The 22,833-nt window shown below is 39.2% G+C and overlaps 3 protein-coding genes across 12 annotated transcripts in view; 2 read left to right on the forward strand and 1 right to left on the reverse strand.

Moving 5' to 3' along the window:
• On the forward strand, positions 1-8,115 carry LOC105462453 (solute carrier organic anion transporter family member 4C1). Of its 4 annotated transcripts, none has more exons than XM_011709060.1 (8): positions 1-159; positions 2,814-3,002; positions 4,220-4,645; positions 5,082-5,326; positions 5,768-6,047; positions 6,492-6,690; positions 6,801-7,399; positions 7,620-8,115. In XM_011709060.1, the coding sequence occupies exons 2-8, from the start codon at positions 2,828-2,830 to the stop codon at positions 7,808-7,810; spliced, it is 2,115 nt and encodes a 704-aa protein (XP_011707362.1). In that variant the 5' UTR covers positions 1-159; positions 2,814-2,827; the 3' UTR covers positions 7,811-8,115. The 4 variants fall into 4 exon arrangements, with proteins under 4 accessions (XP_011707362.1, XP_011707365.1, XP_011707363.1 ...); XM_011709063.1 differs by lacking the exon at positions 1-159 and adding an exon at positions 729-2,273; XM_011709061.1 differs by lacking the exon at positions 1-159 and adding an exon at positions 2,293-2,411.
• A 3,396-nt stretch (positions 8,116-11,511) lies between these two features.
• Positions 11,512-18,103, forward strand: LOC105462454 (solute carrier organic anion transporter family member 2A1-like). Of its 5 annotated transcripts, none has more exons than XM_011709066.1 (9): positions 11,512-12,356; positions 12,461-12,767; positions 13,557-14,192; positions 14,580-14,689; positions 15,192-15,634; positions 15,789-16,461; positions 16,578-16,962; positions 17,190-17,291; positions 17,395-18,103. In XM_011709066.1, exons 3-9 carry the CDS (start codon positions 13,859-13,861, stop codon positions 17,514-17,516), a joined length of 2,169 nt encoding a protein of 722 aa, XP_011707368.1. In that variant the 5' UTR covers positions 11,512-12,356; positions 12,461-12,767; positions 13,557-13,858; the 3' UTR covers positions 17,517-18,103. The 5 variants fall into 5 exon arrangements, with proteins under 5 accessions (XP_011707368.1, XP_011707370.1, XP_011707369.1 ...); XM_011709068.1 differs by having other exon boundaries at positions 13,571-14,192; XM_011709067.1 differs by having other exon boundaries at positions 11,512-11,947.
• Positions 18,104-18,325: 222 nt separating this feature from the next.
• The window catches only part of LOC105462455 (solute carrier organic anion transporter family member 1A5), a 5,818-nt gene continuing 1,310 nt past the window's right edge, over positions 18,326-22,833 (reverse strand). For all 3 annotated transcript variants that reach the window (XM_011709072.1, XM_011709071.1, XM_011709070.1), the window contains 8 exons: positions 22,501-22,710; positions 22,120-22,381; positions 21,840-21,981; positions 21,391-21,682; positions 20,786-20,975; positions 20,419-20,677; positions 19,822-20,239; positions 18,326-19,676 (listed from right to left, as the gene is read on the reverse strand). In XM_011709072.1, the coding sequence (XP_011707374.1) occupies positions 18,721-19,676; positions 19,822-20,239; positions 20,419-20,677; positions 20,786-20,975; positions 21,391-21,682; positions 21,840-21,981; positions 22,120-22,381; positions 22,501-22,710 (2,729 nt within the window). In that variant the 3' untranslated portion in view covers positions 18,326-18,720. The remainder of the gene's footprint in view (positions 19,677-19,821; positions 20,240-20,418; positions 20,678-20,785; positions 20,976-21,390; positions 21,683-21,839; positions 21,982-22,119; positions 22,382-22,500; positions 22,711-22,833) is intronic.

Genomic DNA, 22,833 nt, shown 5'->3' on the forward strand with positions numbered 1-22,833 from the left:
CATTGACATACGAATAAGCTCAGTTATCCCGCGTTTATCCGTGCTAACTAGAGCGCTCGCAGCGTGGTGATTTCCAAGCTACCCGGTAGACGAGAGATTCGAGGATCGCGATCCAGAAAGGAATCGCGGCCCTTCTGAGTTCACGAGTCAAAGGTCAAGGTGAGAAATCCATTCTCGATTCGTACTCTTATTCCCGGTCGATATCGGAAATGTATTTTTGCGTTCTTACGAATTGTATTCTTACGAATTTTAAATGTTCTTACGAATGTGACACCTTCGATGTCAGCTATTATAGAAATTAAAAGTTAATTTGAAAAGTACGCTTTAAGAAGAGAGAGATTTAAAATTCATTTTTATTTTACGTAACTTTAATCTAAGGATTATTATTATTAATAATCGGAATATTTGAAAATTCTTATTTGTATCTTCAAATTAGAGATGATAAGAATTTGCATGAGGCTTTTATACATTGTAAAAATGCACAATAATATTTATTCGTGTAAAAATTATGCTGTATAAATAATCCATAGATTAGATAGAATGCTTATTTTAAATAAACTAGGAATAATTTTGTGGAAATATTAATAAATAATTAAATGATGTAGCTAGTGTCAATAATATTTTATATCTTAATAATATCTTAATAAAATAGGTAATACACAATATAATTTATTTAAATAAATGACTTAAATTTGGCTTCATAAATAAATAAATTGTATCTTTTCTTTTAAATAAATTAGTCGTAGTCTTCAATGAAAATATACATATTATTTTACGCGAGAAAATTTTTATCTTCTCTGAGAAGAAACGGAAATGCTATTAGTGTCTCCAACTTTGAGATTCATGCTTATGATAAATTACAATTACGTAACCTCAGGTAAACAGACTTACAATAACAGCGTTAGGCATCTGAACTGACGAACATAATAAGAAGTCAATTGTTGAAAGTTGTATTAATAAAATAATTATGTAGTCCTTCAATATAATAATTTACAATTGCAGAATATCTCTAAAACATTTAATAAAAAATTAGTAAAATATTAATAAAGTATGCTCTAAATCAAATTCATGAAGAAAAATAGCGTACAAATCTACGAGTAGATTTGAAAATGTGTATTTTAATTTTCTTCGTGAAATAAAAGAATATCGGATAAAATTCTTGTATAATCCTTCTCTTTATTCCGAATTTTAAACGTAAATAACAAAATTTTTAACGTGTTGATTTTATTATTTTGAAAATTAATATGATGAGTATTTCATTGACGAATGTTGACGCACAAAAGAATTACGTGTCAGATTTATTTGAATGATTTATTGGCGTGACAAGCTTAATTAGATTTGTAGATTAGATTGCTTACTGTAAATATTACTGACACCTGCGTTGTTACGAAGTGCAAAAATCCCCTTACTTTATTTCTTGTTATTTTTCCTGTTAAAAGGAAATTTAATGCGTAAATAGCTAAAGAATTCCTATGAAAGCCGACGCGGATGTTAGTGCATAATAATTTTCTTGGTTACAATTGTTACATTTATTGCGCTATCATATCTAAATTAATTTATTAAATCTATTCCTATGGATTCGCAAGTAATTGATAGAAGAGTGTGTAATTATATGTCTAGTTTACAGTGAAGTATATTTACGATCCTAATAATGATATGCATTATCGTTATTACGTGAAATTATAATTTCGATAAATGGCATACAAAATGAAGCTTAAAATTTCGCGCTACGCGCATTATCGTTCACTGTTTTCACTCACTTTAGGTTTACGGGTATTCGCATTGTAAACACTCGCGAGATTAGGTTAGCGTGGTTCTTGTGATTCAAAAAGTGAGTTGCGTAACGGATGCGTTTGCATATACATTGCATCGAAAAGACGTCATTGTTACTGTCGTTACATTATACCGAGGTAATTGCCAAGTGTGAGCAACGTGCGAGATTTATTGTCTTTATTAACGTATTAATAATTACGCGACTTACGATGAAAGATAACGTGGCCTTATCGCGTCCTGCAATGCACGCACGTGTCTCATGTTCATCAAATTCTCGCGCCACAATGGAGCATTAAAAATCGAACGCATCTGCAGTTATCGAGCAACTTGGAAACACCGCCAATGGCGTTTGCGGCCTCGTAATCCTTTTTTTTCTTTTTATACGCCATTCGATATAATATGTGTGTCGTCGTGTCGATATAATATGTGTATCATCGTCTAGACTTATGCGTGATTGAGACTGCAAGTCACCGTCATCGACTCCCGCTATCGTAATGACGGTGAGTTGTTTTCCCTCTTAAGCGTTGTATTTCACATATAGCTCATTGCATTAATTAGTATCGTCACGGCGCTTTTATCGCAGTACTTAATTCACTGGAACGCTCTCGTCAAAGTAGATGCAAAACAGCGCTGATCTGGTAAGGCTGACAGAAATCGTTTGGAATGAAAGGCGAGAATTTTAACGCGACTCGATTGTCAACACTGTAACCGTGTACAAATTTGTGTCAATTGTCGCAAATAAATCTTCATGCTTATTCATGTTTTTTTTGTACATTTATAACATCGCAGCTTATTAAATGATATCAAGCTTGAAGTCTAAAGATATCAGTAGAAATGGAGATAATAAATATAAAAAGATACCAATGAGATACATGTACCTGAAGGTTTGCAAATACTATATAAAACTGTCCTTAACGAGTTACAATAATCACTATGTTTACGTTTTAAAAATTCATTTTAAATTGGATTTTAATGGTATGTAAGTGTAAATTAATTTATACTTGAAAGAAGGAAAGATTCTGCTAATAAATTTTTTTTAGAGGCTACCGGAGGTATGAGTAAAGACTGTGGAATATGCGGGATCTATCCCAGATGCTTGCGAGCCACCCCGAAGACCTTCATCGCGGTGTACAGTTTACTGGGCACCGTCCAGGCGATGGCCTTTATCTACATCATCGTCACCCTGACGACTCTGGAGAAGAGATTCAAGATACCCAGTCGTACGACTGGTGAGTCTCACTCCTGTCATAATCACATATAACTAAACTTCACGACGAGGCGACTGATACTTCATTTTGCAAATATAACGAAGGTACACGTCGTTTACCGGATACGAAATCTACGCGGGGCCTTGCGATCGGAACTCTGTGTGGTGATCAACTAGTCTCGCGCGTCAACTAGGCGCGGCGTTTAAATTTCCGTTCAGAGAAAAACTCAGACGTAAAGTAAATTAATTATTCATACGCGTCACCGCGCGCTTTTATCTCGACACGGCCAGAACTTTGAACGTCACCTCGTCTTAATCGCCTATACAACCTCGAATCCCATTGCCGGCAAAGCCGAGCAGTCGAGCATCCGCGGGTATACTCGCGTTTAAGTACTCGTACTTTGCACACGTACGAATCGCGTTTCCGTGTGCGTCTATCTAGTAGGTAAGTAGTGTGTCGCAATCATAGAAGTGACAAATCTGTCGTCTAGCAACGAGCACTATATGTATATGCATTGAAGAGCGAAGACACGCGGATGTGCATTACACAATTTTGTAGTTGGCCGCGATATTCGAAATATTAACGCGTTTTGTAGAAAATCGTTTTCATTAATTCTAAAATAAGTTATGATTTGTATTTATAAAATTAGTTTTAAAAATGAAGTATATCTTTCTTATTTTTTAAATAATTCTCTAACACACACACACACACACACACATACAAGATTTTAATATTTCTCATAAAGGGATTTCAAGAATTAAAAGTAAGAAATCAGAAGATAATTGTCTACGAGTGATATTCACATACTGAAACGAAATGATAAGGTAATCTTTTGTTTACAAGATACCGCATACAATAAACGGAAATGAGCAAGCCACTTATATGTTAGCCTAAATCATTATATTAATTAAATATTTTTACTTAATTTAATAAAAATTTGTCTTTCTTTTAAAAATCTGAAATCTTTTTCAACGCATTTGTAATGACAGTAACGGAATTCTTTTATGCATATTTAAAATTTATTTGGCACTGGATATTAAATTTTATTTTTTGTCGAAGAAAATATTATGTTTTATATAACTATATATACAATTTTATTGCATGGAAGAAGACTGTCAAAATGCGAATGAAATGGAAAGAGACTTTTAAAGAGATTGAAAGAAATTTAAAGAGACTGATCGCTTCGAAGGGCTAAAATGAGTTTATCACATGTCCGTGTAATGTTCTCATTGTCATAGGGTTGATCCTTTCGGGTAACGAGATCTCGCAGGTCTTGTCCCTGATCTTGACCTACTACGGAGGATCCAGTCATCGGCCAAGATGGATCGCGATTGGGGTCGCGCTGAGCGCATTGTCCTGTCTCGTTTTGGCACTGCCGCACTTCATATACGGTCCTGGGAAGGACGCTCTAGCACTGACGACGGAATATCTGAATCAAACCTTGCTGAACACGACTACTGCCCCGAAGGACATCGCGATTTGCCCGCGTTTGGACCAGCTGGAGCTCTGCGACGCCGAAGCGGCGTCGAGCGTTAGTTACCTCCCTCGACTGTTGGTTTTTGTATCTCAATTTATCCTCGGTATCGGAACGACTCTTTATTACGGTCTGGGACAGACGTATTTAGACGACAATACGAAGAAGAAAAATACGCCTATGCTTTTAGGTAAGCAATGATTATTAATAACCGCAGCGCGTTATTTTCAATGAGCAAAAATGTATGTCACGATCGAGATCTAAATTTATCTTTGCTTGTAAATAAAAAATGTATGATTTATAAAAAGTAAATTAAGCGCTTCTTACTACTCACGTTGTAGTAGCTAAGCGTTTTTCTTAGCGAATCTGATAAGTAATGCTATATCTTAAGAGCGTGGAATTCAAGATAAGTTCTTGTCAAACGTCTTGCTATACTTGGAATGGAATATTTCGAAAATTTTATCTGATTTCTACAAATTGTGTTTTCTTATTGCGAGTATTTATAATTACGTTTCTAATAATAATTTTTCGCAATTTATTGCAATAGAATATTGTAGTAATTGTTGCATGACCGACGTGAATGGAAACAGGATTTAATAGCAATGAATTGCAATTCTGTTTGTAAGGCTTTACGTTCGCTTTACGTACCGTGGGTCCGGCGATCGGATTTCTGTTGGGCTACGGTTGCCTAAGTTTATACATAGACCCAAAGCTCCATCCTGTTATTAACAACAAAGATCCGCGCTGGTTAGGCGCATGGTGGCTCGGATGGATCATTCTTGGCGTTACGATGGGTATGTTCGCCGTTTTGATCGCTATGTTTCCTCGCAATCTTCCCACATCGGAAGATACTTCTAAAGCATCTAAGCAGGTAATTCACATTGGACATTATAATGTTGTTAAAATTAAGAAGATATTTCATTATAAAAGACCTAAAAAAGTAACCATTAGGAATCTCTCTTCTTTAAGAAACAAGCTTAAAGTATAATATCACTCAATATCGTAGTTCTTAAGTACTTAAATTAGAAATTAATAATAAAACAGAATTAATTTACAGGTATTTGTCGTAAATATATATACATATATTATCTTACATATATGTATATTTATTTATCTCTATAAAAGTAACAATAATTCTCTGAAAAGTTCAGTCGATACTAATTTAAAAAAAAAACATCAAAGATCTTAAGTGTCAAATCAAAGATCAAAGATATTTTTTTTAAATTAAAAAGATAAATATGTAGACGATATGTACGACTTGCGGAGGATTGCAGATCCCCATAGATTGATTAACAGAAATATTTCGCTTCAGGATGGCGAAGTACCTTTGAAGTTAGATTTAGTGAAGCAGCAGAAGCCTCCGATCCAGAGGGAACCTACGACGAACCCGATACCCTTAGAAACTGAGTACACACCGACACTTCGTGAATTTCCAAAAGCCGTGAAACGGCTGTTAACGAACCGGCTGTTGACCTGCAACAATTTAAGCGCTGTATTTTACATTCTCGGCGCTTCTGCCTATATCACGTTTGTGGCGAAGTACCTTGAAGTCCAGTACAATCTGTCCGCGGCTGGCGGTACCGTTATAGCAGGTACATACAATTAATCCACAAGAATGTATATTAATCACTTCACGTTATCTTATGAGATATATCACACGATTACGGCGGGATTTAGTCGCTACTAGCAACGCTTTTATGATTTACTTGAAGATAATTCAAGCGTAAAGTGATTTCCTCATTATATATATTTCTCTGCTAAAATTAATTCTCTTTTGCGACGAAAGAAATACGCTTGGTTAAAATACAATAATTATATAAAGGTCAAATTGTACTAGCGATTGCCTGCGATTGGACTGCGATTGCGATTAAAAGAGAACGTGGTCTAAACGGCAATTCCTAATCTCAATCGGTGACTGCTTTGCTCCGATTGGTTGAAAAGCAATCGCAATCGCAATCCAATTGGCAATCGCTAGTGATTTAGGCTTAACAACAATTATATAATTATAACATGCGTTGCCTCATCCGAATTTATAGGTCCCGTATCGCTGATTGGTATGATATTAGGATTTCTGTTATCGGGATTTGTAATTAGCAAATTTAAACCCGGCCCGAGACCGCTCCTCGGGTGGAACGTGATCGTCGGTATTTGCTACATTCTGGGACAAATATCGTTCATATTTTTTGGCTGCCAAGACAGCGTTGGAATCCGCGGTGTAGACTTGCAGACTATGCAGTGAGTACTCTTACGAAATTTGATCTTTCAATAAAGATCACACGAATTAGCATTTCACCGTAATTAATAATAATATCGCAATTCGATGTACAATTTTTATGTGTACGCAGAATGAACTTGACAGAAGCTTGCAACGCCGATTGCAATTGTGCAGGCATCAAATATTCGCCGGTCTGCCACGAGGCGTCGAGGACAACTTTCTTCTCCGCCTGTCACGCGGGATGTCAAACGATCCTGGACGACAAGCAGTTCGGAAACTGCAGTTGTCTGCCGTTGGGCGAATCGAACCGCTTCGATTACTTCAGCTCCGGTAAGGCCCTCGTTATGGAGCAGCAGGTGTATCAGCTCGACTCGGAAGCAGTTCCGCCGATCTTCGACAAGGTCAAAGCCGGCCCCTGCCTCAACAACTGCACCCGGCAGTATTTGTTCTTCATGGTGATAAGCATGGTGATCAACACGCTGGGCTGTTCCGGGAGAATCGGCAATGTCCTGGTGAACTACAGGAGCGTCGAGAAGAGGGACAAGAGTTTCGCCCAAGGCATCACGCTGATGATCATCTCATTGGGGGCTCTGATTCCGGGGCCTATTATTTACGGCGCTATTATCGATTCCACTTGTTTGATATGGGAGGAATCCTGTGGGACCAGAGGAAACTGCTGGTTCTACCATCGGGACAACTTCCGATTCTTCGTAAACATCGCTGCGGTCGGTGGGTATTCCGAGTTTAACGACCTATATTTTGTCAATTGCATGTGTTTTTCCGCCAGTTGATTAGATAAAATAGGAACAAAAAAGAACTGTCTCATAGATAAGGGGTTATCGGACGACGGACAAAATAATTTTATTGATCGATTACTCATTCGAATATCATTTCGTCGTATTGATTTCGTGAGCACGATCGTAAAGAATGTTGTTTCGTCATGTTACAGGATTTACCACGATAGGGGTATTATTCGACTGTGTAGTCTGCTATCTCGGCAAAGATTTGGATCTATACGGCGCTGCGGAGAGTGACAAGAGACGCGAGTTCGTGAAGGAAGACGTCGTGATTGATAATGTGGACAAGAAGAAGGAAGTTAATGGGAATTTAAATCAAAGGACAGAGCAAAGTAGTCTATAACTGCTACTGTGTATTCGCTGCTGTCCGATAGTGGACAAATCCGATAAGATTTGTCGAATTGCTCTATAGGTACCTGAAATTCCGGAGCTTTTGTGACTGACGCTGAACATTCCGATGATTTGCAGATAGTGCAGGAGCCAATCGTGTAAATAATATTAATATAATACATCTTGATTGATAAACGCTCAAGTTTTTAGATACTCGGAATCGAAAGCTACGTGCTATCGTTGTTACAGTTTCGTTGTTCAACGTTTAACTCCGAATCATTTCTATTTCATTGTAAATAAATTATGCTTATTTTTTTTTTTTGTTAATACGTTATTACCCTCACACTTTATCGCGTCCTGTTTCACCTTCGCAAATTTTTAATTTTTACTTCCCATTGGCAAAGAGTTGTCGTTTTATTAAAACCTTTCTTTACACGTATATAGTTCTGTAAAAATTTTTTTTGTACGTTAATTATTATTTTCATATCCGCAATTTTCGGCCAAGTAAAATTGAACGAGCCGTTGTTTTGATACAAGAATATTCACTCTTCGTTGCTTTATCGCTCTCACGAAATCTCCCGCAAGCGGAATATAACGCGGCGCGAGACGAAAGGGTTTATTCGAAAAACTACACTGTGGATCGGTGACTCGACCGTGCTCGCTCCTCGGCTTTAGAATGAGTGGGGAAGAGCGTCGAGACGGTGGAAGGTGGAGGCAAAGTCTCAGGGCTTGTCTTCAAGCCACCGAAATTCGGGGGTTCGGCGGGGGCATACGGGCTACTGCCGGACGGAGGGATTACATCCCACGAGGCTGAAGGTAAAAAGGGAGTTTTTGTTTGAGAGCCTTTTAATTTTTAAGCCCACCCAACTAAAGCGGGCGGCTTGGCCCCGTGTAATGAATTCCGCGACGTTCCCGTGACGTCAGGTCGTCCCTATCGATCGCATCCTTTGGAACACCATTAGAGGATGCGCTTCGGCATTACGATTAAGCGTTCCACCTTATTCCATCGCAAATAAGGAAAAATGAGGTCTGCGAGGCGGCTAGCAACGTCTGCACACTGACGAGAATGAGGATTCGTTGATAACGATGAAGCGAAATATCTCGATTTTCAGAATTTATGAAAAATTCTCTATCGATCTTACTTTATTAATTTAATTTCATTTTAAAAAATATGTGTCTTAGAAAGAAGTAGCTGTTTTATATAATGTACATATAATTAGTACACAGAAATAATTTTTTCTTTTAATTATCTTACACTTTTAAAACTGAGATAGATTTATATATATACATATATATATATACACACACATTATATATTGTTCATTTTTATATTTTATATCCTTTAAGTATTAAAATTTTTCAAATATCTAGATTATGAAAAATATATGCACTTACTTAATACATGCAAATTTTTATTATAAGACATTGTCCATAAAAAGAAATTGAAGCTATCACTTCGCGCCTCATCCTGGTATTGAGAAGTTTTGCTGTTGTGTGTACACGGTTGCATTGTGCATGACCCTGACCCATCTTTCATATAGACCTCATCAACGTCTTCTAAGTCGCGGTACAGTCCGATCAGGCTAGAAGCGAGACTGCCCGATAGAGAAGGACAGAAGCGTATATGATATAGATGACCGGAAGCAATCGGTTTACTCACCTTCCACTACTTCTAAGCTTAAGAATCGAGCCGCTTTTATTATCGATTACGCTGGATTCATCTCGAGGACTTCTTTTTTTTCGACGAGAACACGCGGATCATGATACATCATGATGCTCGACCTGCTCGACGTAGCATCCTTTTCTTTTTTTACTAAAAAAAAGTTACATTTTTCCGTAAAAATGCAGATGCGTGTTAACATGCAACGACACAAACTGGGCAGACAGGTAGCGTAAAGAGCTAATCCCGAGTAAAGGAATTCCGAGCTGAGCTCGAGAAAAATACTTGACCATTACCTCTGCTGTAATAATAATGATACTAATGCAGCTCATCCGGCGTTCCTTCTGCCATTCTACGAATGCTGCGTAATTTACAAACGCAAGTGGGTTGTGCCGTTTAAAGCTCCTGACGAAATTTGTCCATGTGCCAGTGAGGTAACCTTGTACTTTGTAAGTTAACTTATCACGTGTCAGTGGGATATCATACAAAGAGAGAAATTGCAACAGAATTGATACGTGATATCGTGCAAGTAACACAGTGTCCCCGAGCGTAAATATATATTTAATGGATTATTGACACCGGGCAACGTTTGAATGAGAACAGTGTAATGTAATCATTCTCTACTTTAATCCAACTTAATTTTCAAATACAATTACATAATTTATAAAAACGTACTAAGAATTGTTTTGTTATCTTTTTCTAATTTTATTCAGAGTTACTTGTCGCTATTTTTCAAATTGCCAGTAATAATTTATTATTATTTTTTTATGTAAATTATTAATAATCTTTAAAACGTTAGCGCATACAAAGTAAAAATGCACTATAATATAAAATGTTCGTAGATTCGAAATCTCGCGGAGAGTTTCTTCAATTTACCGCCTCGGTCCAAAAAGGTGGCAGCCTTCGAGTGATATACACGTTTACAGGTTGCGTAAACATCTCGCCAAGAATCATGCAAATACAGAGTTTATAAATCACAGTGGATTTTAGTTTTTTTTTTTCAGCAATGGGAGGCGTCTCGCCAATCTTAAACCTGGTCAACGTCACGCGATTCGAAGTGTCATAAATCTGACGGTTACAGTACATTGTAAAGAGCATGAACCTGGGTTCTGTGTATTAAGTTTCACATTCATTCAAATAATATTTAATAGTTATATTAACAAAAACAATCAGAAGATAAAAATGTCCAGAAGTAGCAGAATGTATATTCACTGTTGATTTGGTGATAATCAAGAAAGAATTCTGTAATTGCGTGAAGGCTACGTGAGAGAGAACGAAGACCTAAGATAATATATATTCTGTAGCTTATAACGAATTTTTGCGCAAACAACTATGAGTTACATGAAGAATAAGATGCATCTCCTACAGCAATAGCTTTTAACGTGTCGGCAAATTGATATCGAGTATTTCTTCGAAGTTTTATTTGCGTACATCGAAAGGTAGATCGAAGTTTCCAAGAAATTTGTGTACACACGGTGTATTCCTTGGTGTATTTATGATGTTCTTATCGTAGATGTAAATTTTCATTTGTCTTGGCAGGTTTGTGAGCAGGCAAATACGGCTAGGAAGACATTTCTTGCAAATCACGACGACTGTCGGTTTGCGAAACGAAATTACGGCTAATTCGGTATCATTCAACTGACAACTCGATCTCACGAGTAAACGATCGATTTTTATGACTTTTTTAGATTCCCCATTTTATAAACGTCCAAAAAAGGTTTTCATTTCAGAAATATTTAAAAAATTCTCTTGTTGCACGAAATCATTTTTTTTCAACATTAATAGAAATTTACACATACAGGAGTAGTCATTTGGGTAGTCATTTAGGCATACAGATTACCGCCGTGATAAGAAAATTTGTATTAAACGTCATTTTATACTGTCGCTTCTCCTTGTGCGCAAGATGATAGCCAGACATTTATATAAGATTACTTCGAATAACAGAAATGCAGCTCTTTCTTTTTCTCTTTTCTTTTTAAATCCATCGTATGATAACGGTATCTTATTTAGGGCAAATAAATTGAATGCTAACTGAGACGAAGAGATAAATGTAAGGGAAACACGAAGCTTAAACCTATCAACAATTATTGATGATAATTCGAAAAATACTCGCTCGAGACTCAATCGTGAATCCAACAACGCGGTCCTAACACTCGGGGCGCTTGGAGACCTGGCCCGCGCGTCGGCGAGTGTAAAAATTAAACTTCGGCAATTACCCGTCAGCTATTAGCGACATAGCTGTTTGATGTATGCCATTAGCAATGCGCGGGAATAGACGGAAGAGTTTACCGAGTGCCTATGTGTGCGCGCGTGTGTACATCACGTCGGCTCTATTAAATCATAATGGGTCCACAATGTGAGCCTCTGCTCCCGGAGGTTGACTAGAAACGAGCTTAGACAACACCGTACCGAAAGCCAAGACCTCGTGCACGTCGCGGAATAGCTCCCGATAGGGATGCCCCGTTTTACCAACGCCGTGAGGTTTACCAGGTAGAACAAGTAGCTTTCGAAGGGTGATACACATATACACACATGTACACGTATTTCGACAATTTTCCCCTTGTCATGCTATCGAAATCCAGACATTGTAAAATAACGTACAATCATCGACACAATCAATATAATATACTGAATATTATTATAATACACTTCTGATCTTATATACGTACGTATAATGAAATAATAACACGTGTATAGAAAGTGTTTTGTAATTAGTGACATCATTAAAAATTAGGTAACCGTTGAAGGTAACCAGTGACCCGGAAATGCCTCGAGAATGAACTTTTGAGCGAAGCTTGAGTTCAGTGTTGTGGCAATTAATTTATTAATAACTCACAGGTAATGATTATAAGAGGTGCTCGGAAATTAAGCCGCCAGGCCGCAGTAGCAGCAGCAGATCGTAAGACGTGCTTTATGGCTTCGCCATCTGATTCGTACATCCAATTTCGCAATAGCACCGAGGCGCCGAGCGCTTACCCCGTTAATTGCTCTTTTTCTGCGTAGGAGTCAACCGTAGCGGGAGGAGTGCGAGTCCCTACTTCTTTTTCGGACATCATTCTCACAGGTGTAGGGTTATCGGATAGACCAAGATAGATCGAGCCGACGACATTCGTGGACGACGAGGACGGCTAGTTCTTCAGACGTGGGAGGAGGGATCGAAAGAATCCCCGCGACCGGTCTAGGGGGGAAAAGAAGAGAGAGATAACCATAAGGAAAAAGAGAGAGCTACATGGTGGAGGGGAATGGTGGAATGAGCTGATTGCGAGAGACAGAATTTACCCGCTTGATAACGACACGGTGGACACAGTAGGTACGTGTAAGAAGAGATCGTGGCTCTCTCTCGTACGATCGGCTCCTTGGAGGGCGGAAGGTGGGGATCTCTCAGTAGGCATAGAACACGGCCTGTACTCTGTTGCGCTTAGGCGCCTCAGTTGCGGAAGAATATCGCTCGTTTTCGGACGCGCATTTATATTTCGTGAGAGACCACGCTGACTCGCGGCGCGATCGATAATCGATCGACGAACCTTTTTTTTTTTTTTAAAGAAGCTCTTCGCCGTTTTTGCATCGATACTCCGTTACGGCGATCGCGATCGATTGTTCGAACTAACCCCGAGTCCATCCTGCAGCGGTAGGTGACCGCAGTTCGTGAATTTTTTGTTCACGATATCATTGATCAGTCACATAATTGAAACTAAATTCAATTTTATGTATAGAAATACGAATTTTATTATATATCAATATAACATGAAAGTATAAATTTTCTTTAATTTCCTACAACGACTCTATATGACTAACAACTCATTGTAACATTTGTAATTGTATTTAAATAAAAATTACGCAGTTCATGTACTTGTAACATAATCACGTCTTTATATTTTTGTAATTTTTTTTATCAATGTCGTTCACAAAAATATTAGTCCAATAATACAGTTTCAACACGCACAGTCTGATATTTTGTCCCTGTATTTAGTGTCTGAGATTGTTGAACAAATATTATTTTCAACTCGATTCAAAGCTTAATTCTTTTTATCAATATCATAAATAAATCATACCGCATAAATCATCGTGCCGCACGCGCGATAATTAATTGTACCCCCAGATTCCCTGGTGTAGGTGTTGCCCGGGCCGAGACCAGGTCGAAACATGGAGAACACGTGACCGCGTAATAAAGTGACGGGACACGAGGGACACAGTGCGAGAGGAAGAAAGAGTAGATTCCGCGAGTGAAGCCGCGGGGGCGAGTCCGGACCGAACGAAAAAGCGATGCCAAGAGCCGCGAGGACGATCAAGTCACATCGGTACCGTGCGACCCGCGATTGAGGTCACTGAATTCGCTCGAAGCCACTAGTGTTAGGCGCTTGTCAGTTGCCGGGCAGTCGCGACGATTAGGCCGAGGCGAAGATGAAGAACAACTCGAGCAACTCGAATCACGAGAAGAACGGGCCGGAGAACCTGAAGCTGTTACAGGTGCCGACGACACCGCCCGCGACACCGTCGTCACCCACGACGCCGACGAGAGGCATCGACGATGTCTTCAAGGAGCTGCCGATCACCGACGACACCTCGTGCGGCATATGGTGCCTCAAGGGCCCGAATCTGCAGAAGTTCGCCAACAAGAAGGCATACGTGTTTCTCTACGGTGTGCTCGGCTGCATATTTTCCGCAAGTTATGCCTATTTCAACGGCACCATCACTACCATCGAGAAGAGATTTAAAATACCCTCGAAAACGACGGGTACGTATAATGAAAAATTAGAATAGAGCAACTCTATCAAGAGTGGCTTATTCTGAAATTTAAATTCTTAATGTAACTGATTCGCTAAATATTATATTTTGCACATTTTTGTTAATTCTGTTAAAATTTTCTTAGTGTTATATATATATATAACATTTTTTTAAATTAATAATTTAATGTATTTTACATAAAAAATTTTACATTTCACAAGAGATAGCTTGCCAGTTAACAATTTAAAAAATTCCAAATGTCATCCCATGAAGATAGCTTGCAATCAAGTTTAAAATTTTAAAAGCAATGTGGAATTTAGCGTTCGCGTGAGGGATGTCATTAAACGAATTGCTACGGCACAGTTTACGCCACGTACGTACTTTCTTCTCATCACAGGCCTCATCACAGTGGGTAACGACATCTCGCAGCTTTTCATATCCGTCGCCCTGTCATATTACGCGGGAAAGGGTCACAGGCCTCGATGGATCGCATTCGGTATTTACACCGTAAGTTTTTGTCACACGCATCCACACGGATATCGATGTGTTGCGATCAATGCGCGGCGTGCATACCGCGTATTATTCGCGCGCCGTACTTTCGCGTCCGGCAAGAAACGAAATCAGCTGTCAGCACACGCCCCGAGGAACGAGCCGGTAGACGTCATAACTCACCGATTGGTCGGTTCTTAATTAAATTAGGAAGCGTTAGAATCGTAGCTACGCTCATTCATGCCTCTTGCCATCGTACTCTCGTCGTCGTGTGCTTAGCTAAGCGCTCCATTCTTCGGACAGTGAAGAGGCGCTTGCGGAATGCTCTAGATGTCGAGCAGATAGCTTGAACGTTGCTCTGCGATATATTTTTAATATGACAATAAATAATCGAAAATAACGATGGAAATGAGAAAAATGAATTTAGAATTAATAAAAAGTATCATGTCGGACATTTTAAGGCTCGCGCGGCTTGTCGATTCCGAAAATTGATAAAATAATACGTTGTTTATTTCATCAGGTAGTACTTTTCTGTTGTCTTACGATGCTGCCGCACTTTCTCTACGGACCCGGCGAGGACGCTTTGTCCCTGACCAAGGAGTACGGAGGGCAATCGCAAAGTACGCTAAATTCAAGCGTGATTCCTGACAAACATCGGAAAGTTCTCTGTTTGGGCAAAGAGAATCGCGGGATGGATTGCGAGACCGAAGATGGAAACCTCGCGCCGCAGGTGCTGCTCTTCATAGCCCAACTGGTGTCCGGGGTGGGTGGTTCTCTTTATTATACCCTCGGCGTGTCATACATGGACGACAACATACAAAAGTCGAAAACGCCGGCGCTGATCAGTTTCTCGTACTTTCTGCGAATGCTGGGACCCGCCATTGGCTACGGACTGGCCTCGTTCTCCCTGAAGTTCTACATCAGTCCGACTTTAACTCCCACTATCACGATGCAAGACCCGAGGTATGTAGGGCTAGTTTAATGATATTGTTGTGCAATTTAACGGTGATTCACATAAATTATTTGCCAAGTCGCTTATACGACACATATATATATAAATGCTTTGGAAAACTTTCTATTAATTACATCTAACAGATTTATACTAATGATATTTAAGGTGGTTAGGCGCTTGGTGGCTAGGATGGATTATTTTGGCAATTCTCCTCTTCATCTTCGCAAGCGTGATCGCTCTCTTCCCGAAGACGCTGCCGAGAGCGGCGGCTCGCAAAGTCCTGGCCCTGGAACGCAACAAATCGGCCGCCAGCATCAAAGAGCAAGAGTCGGAGCTACCGGCGTCGATCTCGGACATGCTGAGAACGTTTAAGCGGCTGCTGACGAATACGACGTTGATGTGCAACAATCTGGCGACGGTCTTCTACTTCATGGGCTACATGCCCTACTGGATCTTCATGCCGAAGTACATTGAGACCCAGTACAAGCAATCGGCGTCCGTCTCGTCGTTGATCACCGGCACGGTCGGCTTGGTGTTCAGCGCCTTCGGGATTCTACTGTCCGGCCTGATCATCTCCAAGTACAAGCCGAAGGCTAGATACCTGGCGGCGTGGAACGTCATGATTGGCATAATATCGATATTGGGAATGATCTCTTACGCCTTTCTCGGCTGCTCGGCGAACGACAACCAGATCGCTATTCAGCCGAACGGCGTACTGAAAACGCATCTACCCTGCAACGAGCATTGCCACTGCGACTACGTCACCTACAATCCCGTGTGCTCCGAACACGGACAAACGTTTATATCCGCGTGTCACGCCGGCTGCCGCGGCATGAAGGTTCGATATCATTCTGCGCAATCTCTGTGATCCCGCGAGACCTCGCGAATCTTAGGACGAGATTTTTTTCTGTGATTTCTATCAAATGTACATTTATCTTTTCTTCTCTTCTTCAGCTTTACAGTAACGGCAGCGAAGTGTACACGGATTGCAGCTGTGTCAAACCGAAATTGGCTCGTTCCCTGGCGCATCCGTTCGCCAACATTACATCCTTCCCATTCTCTACCGAAGTCCCACTGGAGACGACCGAGCCCACCGTGGAAGCTTTGGGAACGGCTATTCCGGGTTCGTGTCCGGTCGACTGTATGCAGAAGTTCTACATCTTTCTGGCGGTGGTGTGCCTTTTGAAGTTTAGCGGCGCAACCGGTAGAGCGTCGAATTTCCTCGTTTCCGTGAGATGCGTCGACGAGAAGGACAAGACCGTTGCCATGGGCTTCGGATTGATGATAATGAGCCTCTTCGCCTTCATACCGTCGCCCATTTTGTTCGGATTTATATTAGGTTAGTGATAAACTTTATTTGTATACGCGCGGTTAATAACATTGGCACACAGATCACCTGACGTTATATTATCAAATAGCAAACAAAGCCCTCGACGTATTTATTTATTTTTTTCAGTAGCATGATTTTGTAAGTTATTATTGAAAATGTACTCCATGTATCTCTGTGTTTAAACATTTGATCACGCACTCTTTAAGTTGGAAACTAATTAATATTTTATCTTTTAGACAAGACCTGTCTCGTATGGGGTAAAACTTGCTCAGGGACGGGAAATTGTTGGCTATATAACGGCGAGGCATTGAGGTATTTGCTGAACTTCACCGCGGCCAGTGAGTATCTTGCAAAAGCGATCATATCCAAGAAATTGCAGTTCTCGTTGTTTGTGTGTGTGTGTGTGTGTGTGTATGTCACAGTCTCTCTCTGTCACTTTAGGTTTCGTAACGATCGGTACGCTGTTCGACGTGGGCGTTTGGTATTTCGTCAAAGACGTGAAGATCTTCGACGAGGAGATCGAACTGGAAGACATAGCCGAGGAACCCGGTGAGACGCTTTAAAAGAATAATTGATGATCAAGTTCAATCAACCCTTTCGGCGTATGCCGTTATTATACGCGCGCGCGAGAAGAGACTTCGAACGAAGATCTTCGAGTAGGAGCGAACGACGAACGACGAAGCGAGCGAGAACCGACAAATAAAGACTTTACAAGTACCTTAAGCACCTCTTTAGCTATTTAAAGCTCGTAGTAACCTATAGATAGAACCGACTGTTGATAGATCACCCATGATGTTCGCGAGAGAAGAGCGAACCGCCGATCTTTTTGTTAATTTTAATTTACTGCGATTAATGATTTTTAACGGATGAATTCATAATTTGTTATACGTGTACGGATACTTGCTTTATCTCGGACTCATATTTGGACGGAAAATAACGGGTGCCAAATTAATATATAAGGTATATATATATATATATATATATATTCCGGACACATTGCTTACACTGTCGATAGTGAAAACAATGATTTATGCTAGCGTGAATTATCTATAAAGTTAAATAATTGTACATATAATAATTATACTCTTTAAATTAGTAAAAAAGGAACACGTAATTTATCTGTTCATGAAATACAATGTATCTGCTGTTATCAACTGTTAGAAGACATTTTAATCTTATGTGTAAGGTGGTACTATAAAACAACAAGAACTCAGAGGTGGACGAAATAATCCATGAAATTAGAATAGATTTAAAATCGTGTAATAAATATCAAAAGGATCGTAATACACACGTATTGCGTGTTATATACGCGTTATGTTTTACAAACGATAACTACGAATCTGGAAGTATACCATGAAATATATAGCAAACGTTTTATTAGTCGGTTATCCTTTATTAGATGTGTTCGGAGTACTCATGGATAAAAGGTATATCTTTATCAATCGCAACTTATCAATTCTGCATGATAATTAGAGCAACTTGATATTACGATTCATAATTAAAGGAAAGTGTACATAAACTTTTACTGCTCACCTATCAAAACATAAAGTTAAATCGGTGGTTTTATATCTTGAACACGACAGGTGTCAGAGATAGTATCGTGTAACGTTGTGTACTTTTGAAGTTAGGGCCTCTTATCGCACGTAGATATAAATTTATCGTGATAGTGTGTCTATTCTATTAATGGACACCTCCCATAAATTGCAAAACTACGCATCGTGTTTTCACGTGTCATGCGTCTGTCACGTAAGAGCGATATTCGTAATTCTAAAGATCGGTTTGATGCGCCGCTTTGCTGGCTTTAGCGACATTTTTCGGACTGGATGTCCCGAGTCTCTCCGAACGCGGGTCGGAGCTCTTGTCCTGCACATCTGGCAAGCTGCCGAAGCCTGAAGAGGATTGTCCTCGAGAGGATGACCTACCGGGAACCATGGCTACCAGAGGTATGCCCAACTTGCTCTCAGGTCGACTCCTCGTGTCCTCCGTCGACTTCATCGACAACCGATCTTCGTCTAGAGTTTCCTGACTCGCGTTTTGCTCGTATCGATCGATCAGCGTCTTCACGTCCTTCAAGTGCGCCGTGTTGGTACTGCCGGCCGAGTTGCCTTTCTCGTCCGAAAACGGATCCACTATCGGTATGCCAACCTCGTTGAAGTCGCCCTGTTTGGGCACGTCGCTCACTTGACCCTTCTTCGCCAACTCGGAAGTACTTGTTTTCGTGGAATCGTCCTGATAACCTGTCGGCTTCTTGAATCTGGAATTTCGCGGATCCTCATAGTGATCGGGATTTGGAAATCGGCGTTTTAGAGACGTGTTCCTCGATGAGGGACGATCGTTCTCGTCATGAGTTTGATCGTAATCCTTGCTCGGGACGCGCTTTCTCGATCTAGGACCGACGCTGCTGAGATCGCTCTCGACGTCAGAGTCGAGTTCCAGTGGCGCGTAAGCGACTTGCGTAGTCGACCGTTTCTTACTCTCGTCGCTTGAACTGTCGAGCTCGTCCTCAGAGTCGAGATTTCGGATCATAGATTGCGAATTGTGATTTGTTGCGGGATTTGAAGTCGATCGATGATTGTATGGGACCATCATGCCGTTCAACTTTATAGGTCTGCTCTTTTGAGTATCTTCTTCTTCCTTCGGTGAATTTTCCTCCGGTTCTGCTGCCTCCGATACTACTATTCTTGATTCTGGTTCAACATTCGCCTGCACTTGTCTCATTTCATCTGCAAATATTCCCATGTATTTGTTGTATATTTGTTTTTTTAGTGCTAATTTTACGGAAAAGAGAATTAATTTATTTGGTAAAAAAAAAAGAACTTTAATTTTTTTTACGGAAGAATTAAATTTAATATTTAAAAAAAAACTTACTATTTGAGGTTTCGAGTAATTCGGTTATTGTTGCTGGTTCAAAATCTTGTAGCTCACGTTCTTGGTCTTGAACGTCAATTTCTTCGTACAAATGTAATTTCTTGCAGAAAAACCAAACAATAATTTTGAACAAAAGACAAAGTGATAAGAATAGTATTGTTAGGTAACACAGATAATTCCCGAGCTTCTCAGAATCATATAAGTGACAAATTATCTTTTGACTGCCCCAATATTGACACGCCTGACGCGAGACGAAATCATAAAGAATTTTGGCGGGAACATAAACGAATATTGAGAGCCACATCATCCAGAAACCTATGCTGATAGATTTATCTTGCTTGTAGACGGATCTTATGTTGATCAATAAGTCTCCTACGAAAGTGGAAGCGATTAACACGTACGCTAATAAAGATCCAAACTGAAACAAGAACAGATAGAAAGATATTTCATTCGGTGCAATTGATTAGATAGCAAAAAATTTACACGATATAAAATATAATTGATCATATAATTATATAATAAGTACAATTAATGAATTATTATTATTAATTACTATTAATTATTATTAATTTAAAAACGAAACGAAGATATAATCACCTCAAAGAGCATCCAGCCAGCCTGGCATCTAGTCGAATCACACGGGCCATCTTTCGCTTGATCGGTAGTCCACATTGTCATCTCCTTCACGCAGGTGCAACCGCTATAGGTCTTTACGTTATCGACATAAGTAATTGTGGAGCAGCCGGCATAGCAAGGACTGTAGTACGTGAATCTTCCCAAGCTGTCGCAAATCGGTCGGAAATCGGCGTCCTTAGAGCAACGACAGTATCTGTTGCAATATCTCAACAATGAGTCCCTGCAAAAGCGTCAGTTAATAAAATTGATACAATACGTTATCCTTTTATTTTTCATGTTATTATCAATATTCAATAAACACTAATTCTATATATCGGCTTGTACTTACGAGCCTTTCTCTAAATCGGCGATAGGTGGTTTATCGCAAGTATCAAAAATTAGTGCGATAATAATCGCCACTGTCACTAGCACGATAACGGAACTGTAAGCAATAATAAATCTCGCTCGTGGCCTTCCCTTAGCTATTACTAGGCCACTGATGATTATTGTGAGTCCAATCAGAATGGGTCTTATGATATCTAGAATAAAATGTGAATATTGCACTTATTTTACATACAAATTATTTCAACTCTTATGTAATATTACAGTTAAATTTTTTATAATATCCTGTGACTTGGAAATTACATATTTATATTTTTGAAGTCTCAGTAAATTTAATCATTGTTATCCATTTATCAAGAAAAATTATTTTACACATAAGTAAAAAAATTATTAGGTTGTAAAGAAATAAACATTTGCATTTAATTTAACATTCTCTCTTTTACAGAATGTTAAATAGAAAGAGAAGTTTAGTTTTTTTTTGTTTCTATATAAAATGTAACTATTGATAGTTATTTCATGGCATGTCCGAAGAATTAATTTAAAATGATCGCTCTAATCTCTCGTTTTTTCCTTCTTCTATGTGTATATTTGTTAAATATCGATTAACCCTACTGGTAATTAGTCTGGAAGACAGAGGATCGTCGAATCCACGGAACATTCCCGTCGGTCTAGGTATCTGAAATCTGGACTCTAAGAAGATGTCCTCATGCGTCATAAAATTTAGAAGCGCTATGGTGCTGAACACCGTTGCCAGAATGTTGCATATTAAAATCTTGTTAGTAGTCAATCTGCATAATGACGGCCAAAAATTGGGACTGCCGACTTTTTGACTGGTTGTTCTGTGGGGTGCTCGGTTATATACCGTAGTCCGATTGAGAAGTGAAGCTGCGGCTTGCTCAACAACCTAGGGCAAAGTAAGTGTAATTATGTTAAGCTAGAAAATATTTTTAGAGAATATAATATATTATATATAGCACATAGTACTATTATTAACTCGAAACACTTGCGTTATAAAATCTTATATAATTCCAATTAATTTAGAAATTTATGTTATGTTATACTATTGAGGGTAATCTTCTTGGGAACCACGAAACCAGCAAGCCCGGAATCACCAATAATATAGCGAGAATTGGAAATCCAAGCCACCAGGCCCCGATTTGATCCTGATATGATTTTATAACACTGAAATCTTCCGCGTCTATCCTGGGACGCGAGTCGATAAGTTTAAAAATAAATATATGTTTATTCGGGTCTGTTTCATAATGTGCAATAAATTCTTAGAAATTGCAAAAGTAATAATAATCATGATATTTAATAAAGGATATCGTAATAGACACTTACCGAAGGCATCCCCAACCCAAAATGTACCCGAGAAGAATCCCGATGATCTTTACGGCGATTATTACACCGATGTAATTAGTTACACCCTTCGTACTTGTATTATCATCTAAGTAAGAAATTCCTAGTGCATAGTATGCGATATTTGCCGTCCCACTTGTGATTAGCACTAGGATTAAGATGACTATAGTAAAGTAGCAGGTTTCGTCCTCCTCTGTGATGAGCCACGATAATGATCCGGAAGCGCATAATTCTGGACTATCGTCTGTAAAAATTTAAAATCTTTAACATAAGAAAAATAATATTTTGTTCGTTAACAAATCAAATGCGTAAGTTAAAATTACTCTGTTTTAAAATTTTATTGCACATAGTTTGCTCACTAACCCGCGTACAAAGATACATGCGTGACATTTTGCGTTTCTTCAATCACGCGGACGCGATGTGTTAAATGGGGTATTATCAAAATGAAGTGCGAGACGCTTTGTAAAAGAGTTAAGGCTCCTATCCACGAAGCTCTGTGTATTTTGTCGCCCCAATATGCTACCACCAATCCTAATGGAACAGGCGTTAATTCTGCCACAACAAGAATCCAATCTGAAAATGATACATTTTTTGAGAAATATATAATATCTATATATGTTACACGGAGAGAATTTTTTTTTAAATTTACCCTGCAAATCATGTTAATTATGGGACAATATCTGTCTCTTATACACA

This window comes from Wasmannia auropunctata, unplaced genomic scaffold, assembly GCF_000956235.1.
Source record: "Wasmannia auropunctata unplaced genomic scaffold, wasmannia.A_1.0 LD336099.1, whole genome shotgun sequence".
Taxonomy (NCBI): domain Eukaryota; kingdom Metazoa; phylum Arthropoda; class Insecta; order Hymenoptera; family Formicidae; genus Wasmannia; species Wasmannia auropunctata.